General features: G+C 34.9%; 1 protein-coding gene across 1 annotated transcript in view; it reads right to left on the bottom strand.

Moving 5' to 3' along the window:
• Window positions 1-3,405: 3,405 nt before the first annotated feature.
• Window positions 3,406-7,282, bottom strand: part of LOC106056074 (lysosomal alpha-mannosidase-like) — a 54,288-nt gene continuing 50,411 nt past the window's right edge. The window contains exons 24-27 of the mRNA XM_056021490.1: window positions 6,819-6,955; window positions 5,893-6,048; window positions 4,231-4,354; window positions 3,406-3,949 (exon numbers count right to left, since the gene is read on the bottom strand). Coding sequence (XP_055877465.1) covers window positions 3,852-3,949; window positions 4,231-4,354; window positions 5,893-6,048; window positions 6,819-6,955 — 515 coding nt within the window. The 3' untranslated portion in view covers window positions 3,406-3,851. The remainder of the gene's footprint in view (window positions 3,950-4,230; window positions 4,355-5,892; window positions 6,049-6,818; window positions 6,956-7,282) is intronic.

Raw genomic sequence — 7,282 nt, 5'->3', positions numbered from 1 at the left:
TATCTGACAACGTTTTTATTACAAGCCTGCAGAAGTAGATCTAGTATTTACATTAATTAATAGGGATGTTAGAGATTTTGTCTTCATGGCTCTAGGGAACAAGAAGCACCTACATTATAGGTCCTTTACTTTTTAAACTCTTTTTGTCCTGGATTATCTCTAAGTTTAGTGACTCTACTGATGGCGTTTTATTCGAGTCATATGTAAATGTTTCTGTAATACTCAATTTTAAAACAAGTCTACTCACGAATAATAAAGATTATTATATTTATTATGTTAGAAACGAACGAGTAGTCATTCTCTGGCGCTGCCAGGGTCGAGTTTTGCTAAAGGGAAACAAAATTCATCGTAGTCCCTTTAACAGTTTCTACTGAGGAATTATCTGGTGATGTGGCAGGTGTGCAGCAGTACCGCCATCTGAGAGGCCACGAGAATGTTCCTAAGAATGTTAAGGGCCTTAAAGGGATCTGTCAGGTCAGTTGTTATTATCCCCTCGGTTGATATAACAATGGGGGTATATTGTTGTTTTAGATAACATATAAACACTTAATCTCCAAGCCTAGGTTCCCATTTTTTCTTTTTTTTTCCAACTCAGTTTTTCTTAAATTATGAGATACGATAATGTCAATAATGTTAGCGGCTTATTACCATTATTATTATTATAACTCTCACGGTTTTATTATTCATCTGTTCCAGTTTCTTAATTGTCCTCTTGAGTTTCAGGTCCCACTGGACGTACATTCGAACTGATGACTAACCAAGCTCAAATAACGTTTGAGTTCTATCTTGTTTTTTGTTTTTTTTGCACATTTCTTAACTCTTTCTCTCCTAACTAACGATACCAACGTTGATTCTACCAGAATGTGGTAAATAATTACGGAGGAAAGAGTTAAATAAACCCAGATGTACGCTCCTTGTTCATGGCCATATTCCTGTATTTTGCAAATCCTAGACGTTAACTGCACACCTAGAATGGAGAGTCCTAGCAATGGAATGGGGACTCTGAAGAAGTATACTAGGTATCATATACAAAACAAGATCACAAATGAGTTGATTAAAATTTTAAAAAATTAAAAAGAAACAGCGAAAAACTAAAATTTAGCAATGTATTAAAAACCTGCCTGTGTCTATAATCTATATCGAAATTTAGCAATGCATAAAGAACCTGCCCGTGACTATAGTCTATATCTAAATCGACAAATAACTGAAATTCAAATATCGCTAGAGTAAACATAGCCATAGTGATCTACTTTGTTTGAGATCTGATGCAAGTTTAAAATTATTTTTTTTAAGTACTGTGCGAGGCACCCACCAATCGGATGACTTAGGCGGCAGGCTAGTTTGCCTATACCTAAGGCCGGCCCTGCTGTTGATCACTGTAGTCAAAAAAACAACAACAACAACAACAAAACAACTTTATATCTATATTACAAGGTGATCAGAGCTCGCAAATACCTTACACAGGGAACAGTACCAGGAAAAAGAAGAACAGTACCAGGAAAAAGAAGAACAGTACCAGGAAAAAGAAGAACAGTACCAGGAAAAAGAAGAACAGTACCAGGAAAAAGAAGAAGAGGCAGACAGAGAAAGCAACATTAAAGGATATACGGGCTTGCTACTGAAAGAGATTGGATGAATAGCGTGTACGAGGTAACTTGTATCAGACAGACCAACTGAGTGAGCTGATATAGGATATTGTGTCTGCATTATTTAACTTTGTCTCGACAATCATTGATTTGGTAAAAGATAAAACTAAATTTGGTACTAAAATAAAAAGCTGTGTAACAACCAAAGCTAAAGTTGTTAAAGGTTGTTCCCCCTTAGACTGAGCACGTCTGGAGAGGTGTTTGCTGTTTGTGTGAGTCGTTCAGCTGTTTAACAGGTATTGTCCGTCCGTCCGTCTGTCTGTCTCCTCTTCCTATTGATTTCCACTTCCCATTCATCATCACGTTCTGCGTCCCTTGCTCACTGGCTAAATGGGGCCCAGGGATTTGCAATAGAAGAGGGAAAGGGGAGAGGTGGGGGGTGAATGAGGGTCAGCTCGTGTTTTTCTTTCAAAGTACTTAGTAGAAACATTTCGAATCAAAGCAATCAGACAAAACATATGATTTTTTTTGTTTTATAACAGACTAAGTTAGTGTTAGATCGTTTGTGTGGGAATGTAAGTTGAACATATGGTGGGTTAGAACAGTCTTAAATGAAGAAGAGTGTAAAGTAGAGAGAGAGAGAGAGAGAGAGAGAGAGAGAGAGAGAGAGAGAGGAAACAGTAGAGAGGCACGGAGAATGATACAAAGTGACAGAGAGATACAAAGAAACAATGAGACAGACACACAGACAGACACAATAACACACAATAACAGACACACAGCCAGACACACAGAAATTCAGAGAAATGTGTAAGAGGAACAGAGGAAGACACGCAGACAGCGTAGAGAAAAAGAGACACATCAGAAAGACACACATGAGAGACACATTTTATCTTATATAATACAGACGTACTTCAAAAAAGAAGATGATTACGTCCTACGCGTCATGCATCTAGTCATGCATATTAACCAATGACTTAAATTCCGCCAAGTCACTGGTTTTCCTGGCTAGCTCAGGCAACCAATTCCATGCTCTAATAGCACTAGGGAAGAAGGAGCATTTGTACAAATTTGTCCTAGCATATGGAACGAGGAATGTGTCTTTATCTTTGTGTCTTTCATAATGAGATCGACAAAGAGAGACACACACAGAGACATTTATGTCTTGTCCTAAGATAACACGCGCTAAACCTTGTGGTAACTCGATAGCAATCTTTTCATTCAAATATTAAATACTTAAAATCAAGAAACATAAAGAAAGATGTTTTTAATTCCTCCTGATAACCTTTTGCAAGAGAGAATACTCGACTTCCGCACTAATTCTCAAATCAAATTGAAACTTGAGCTTTACCCTTAATATGTATTGAAGGATAGATACAAAATAAAAATAGAACAGCTTCTACCCTACTAAAATTCGCACCCCCCCCAAACCGGAAAAAAATCCTGGGTACATCTATGTGTAAATCTATTTAGAGTATGTACAAGTCTAGTCTGTTTATAGACCTGATAGATCCAGACTGAGAAGAAGGTACGCAACATGGTCCTGAACGTCTATTCACATATGCAACACTTTTAAAGAATTCATTCGGAAATAACAACTGACGTATGTATGTGTTCATAATAGAGATTATCTAGAACTCACTTGTTTAATTATTGTGTGGCCAATAAGCTGATAAAATAATTTTACCAAAGATATACCTAATTTGTCATTTTTCTAGGAAAATCGTTAGAGCCGTTTTCGAGATCTGTGTCCACCCAGGATTTTGTTCTTGATATTTGATTCCTTTTATTTTCTTGAAGAATTAGCCAGCTGAATACAGGAAATGTAAAAATATCACAAGAACTGTAACTCATTACATACAATTTCTTTTTTTTTTAATTAGTTTTTTTTTTAGATTTTGTACAAGCAGACAAACCACTCTTTTATATTTCAATTTTAAATCATTCGTCCTTGTCACTCAGTCCAATTATTGAAATTAAATTTTATTATCAAATACAATTTTGCTCACACCAAATCTTCCCCTAAAACAACCAGAACCAACTTGCTCCCCACTAACCTAAAGATAAAATAAATACATCCTTTAGCCTTACAAACATCTACATTTCCATTCCCAAAGAAACACATAAAACACATGTTAAGCTCAATATGTATAACAAATAATAATAATTAAGGTCCCAAATATGATGACAGATCTCAATGGAGAAGTTAATATCAATTGTAACGTCTATAGTCCTATAGATGCTCATTGTCTTTCAGTGCTTCGTCTAAATTCTTGTCACCAATATGTTGAAGGTTCGAATCTCCATAGGCCGTAGACGGACTGTGAAAGGGGGTTCCATGTTCCGTCTGTATTCTGGTGACCCTGTGCCGTGGAAATAAAAGGAAACGATTCTGATACAAATAAATACGTGACACACAAAAATGGACCTCATTCACCAATCGCAAACAAACAACATTTAGCCACGCGATTCTCTATCTCTTCTATACAAATTACGATCTAATTTTAATACACACAGGCTATCAAAATAAAAATAGTATAATAAATATTTGAGAAAAATAACACCTTTTAGATTAAGACAATTACATAAATAAATTAAAAGGTGAAATTGTTCAACTAATAGAATAAAGATAATTATATCTTACGTATATTGTCGGGAGTTACGGATGAGTAGGTGTTCCACTGTAATCGTTTGAGATCCTCTGGAATAAAGTTGCCCCCAAGAGTTGTTTCCACAGCGGACACAATTTCAAATGGTTGGAAGAGAGACTGTGAGACGAGATAGGAAAATGTCTCAGGAATTATTATAGTAAAATGCCTCATGAATCATTATAGTAAAATGCCTCATGAATCATTATAGGAAAATGTCTCATGAATCATTATAGGAAAATGTCTCAGGAATCATTATAGGAAAATGTCTCAGGAATCATTATAGGAAAATGTCTCAGGAATCATTATAGGAAAATGTCCCAGGAATCATTATAGTAAAATTCCTCATGAATCATTATAGTAAAATGCCTCATGAATCATTATAGGAAAATGTCTCATGAATCATTATAGGAAAATGTCTCAGGAATCATTATAGGAAAATGTCTCAGGAATCATTATAGGAAAATGTCTTATGAATCATTATAGGAAAATGTCTCATGAATTATTATAGGAAAATGCCTCATGAATCATTATAGGAAAATGTCTCATGAATCATTATAGGAAAATGTCTCAGGAATCATTATAGGAAAATGTCTCAGGAATCATTATAGGAAAATGTCTCAGGAATCATTATAGGAAAATGTCCCAGGAATCATTATAGTAAAATTCCTCATGAATCATTATAGTAAAATGCCTCATGAATCATTATAGGAAAATGTCTCATGAATCATTATAGGAAAATGTCTCAGGAATCATTATAGGAAAATGTCTCAGGAATCATTATAGGAAAATGTCTTATGAATCATTATAGGAAAATGTCTCATGAATTATTATAGGAAAATGTCTCAGGAATCATTATAGGAAAATGTCTAAGGAATCATTATAGGAAAATGTCAGGAATCATTATAGGAAAATGTCTCAGGAATCATTATAGGAAAATGTCTTATGAATCATTATAGGAAAAGGTCTCATGAATTATTATAGGAAAATGTCTCAGGAATCATTATAGTAAAATGTCTAAGGAATCATTATAGGAAAATGTCAGGAATCATTATAGGAAAATGTCACAGGAATCATTATAGGAAAATGTCTCAGGAATCATTATAGGAAAATGTCTCAGGAATCATTATAGGAAAATGTCTCAGGAATCATTACACTAAAACTATTTTCTATGATCCTGTATATTGGCCTTCCTCTATCGTGGATGTGTGTGTAAATGAGCTATATTTATTTTCTTTTAGTAGTTGGAAAAGCAAAGACAATTAAACCAGTATGAAGATAGAACCCACGACGTTCCTGTGTTTAGCGCGACCCACAACCCACTATCAATTTCGCTAACCTTTCCTGCTATTGAGATTGAACTTTTAGCTAGAAATAAATGATTTATTTAATTTTTAAATTATTTTAATATTTTTATTTGTCTTACGACCAACGTAAAACTTCCTTATTATAATTTTAGGACCCATGAAAAAAAGTGTCAGCTGATAGAAGGAATTTAAAAAAGGAATTTAAAAAGGAGCACACTTTTGTTTTGTTTAGTTACATTAAAGATGAGCTAGATGTGGACGTCTGAGTATCGACGTCCTATTTCGTCTTGATGCTTCCATGGGTGGGGGAAAGGTAAAGGGTATTCAGGTATAGTCTGCCGTACAACGTACCTGAAGAGAAACTTCTGCAGGTAATGATAACTTCTTGTGTTCCTTCTCCTCGAAGATATGTTCCAGACGCAGAAGGTACATGCTGTTGTTGGACGAGATTCTGTCCAATGTCAAAACGTGGATATTGTCTGGGAGTGTTTCAGACAAGAACGTTCTCTATGGAGATAGTAAGGAAATTGAATCAACCGATTGGAAAACATTGCAATGTACACACAGCACACAGCATATGATGCACAATGATAACATAATACACTATGACACAGTACTATGTAACACAATACATTGTAACGTAATACACAATAAATCATACAATATGACACGATACTATGCAACATATTACGATAAACATAATACACATAAAAGTAATAGAATATGGCACGATAATATGTAACACATTACATTGTAAAATAATGCACATTAAAATCATACAATATGACACTATACGATGTAACACATATAATGGCACTAACTAAAGCAATGACCAAATACTACACATCCAACGCAGCACGAACGACATTCATTTCGTATGTAGCTGACGTCATATGTTTCATGACGTTATCTCTCTCTAGCTATTGGCTACGTTTTGATTGAGCGAATATATTCTATAAGTTATTTGTGAGGTTCATTTGGTAAAGAGGAGTACTGAACCATCAGATCACAAGCTAATCTCCTGAATAACTTTCATCTATTGTCATTCAATTATTAACTACACACCCATCAAATTAGACTGTTAGAGATATGGTGAGACATCTAACATTTATGATTGTTTTGAATGTGGCAAAAAAAAAAAATCAATATTTTGCTAGTTTTTTTATTATTCAAGGGAGATAATTACGTAATACCTTTATCAAGAAACTTTTAAAGTTGTCTCCCTTGTTAAATACAAAAATTGCTAAGTCAATCAGCTAAGTGAATTGAGGACTTACTTGTAAATTACTTGTAGGCTGGGTGTCCTTAGTGATTGGAGTGAACATGACAGTTGGTGCCAGATGGACTTGCAATGCCAGCTGTTTGTTCAGTGAAGCAGAGCTTTCAATTGTGTCTAATACCAGAAAATGTTTGCCTGGAGCCATAAGAAACGTCTAGCTTTAATTGTGAACATTAATAAACTTTAGTAAAGCAACACCAGTTGAGATGTGAATATTTGCATGAAGTGAACGGCTGGGAAATGGCACTAGCTAAAAGCACATAAAAACATATACAATTTAAATATTTAGATAGTGTTAGCTGTTGTACCTTAACTGCAGTGACGTTACAACAAATGGCGACCTGTTCAACGAGTAAACTGCTCCATAAAACTTTCAAAGGGATAAGACAGAGCGATTCAGATGACTAACGAACTTGTAGAACTCACAATGACTTCTGACAGCGGGCAAACTGTCCTTCTTAA

This window comes from Biomphalaria glabrata, chromosome 2 (assembly GCF_947242115.1).
Source record: "Biomphalaria glabrata chromosome 2, xgBioGlab47.1, whole genome shotgun sequence".
Taxonomy (NCBI): Eukaryota; Metazoa; Mollusca; class Gastropoda; family Planorbidae; genus Biomphalaria; species Biomphalaria glabrata.
Note: the sequence above shows the minus strand (reverse complement) of the source record. Positions and strands in the feature narration are given on the sequence as shown.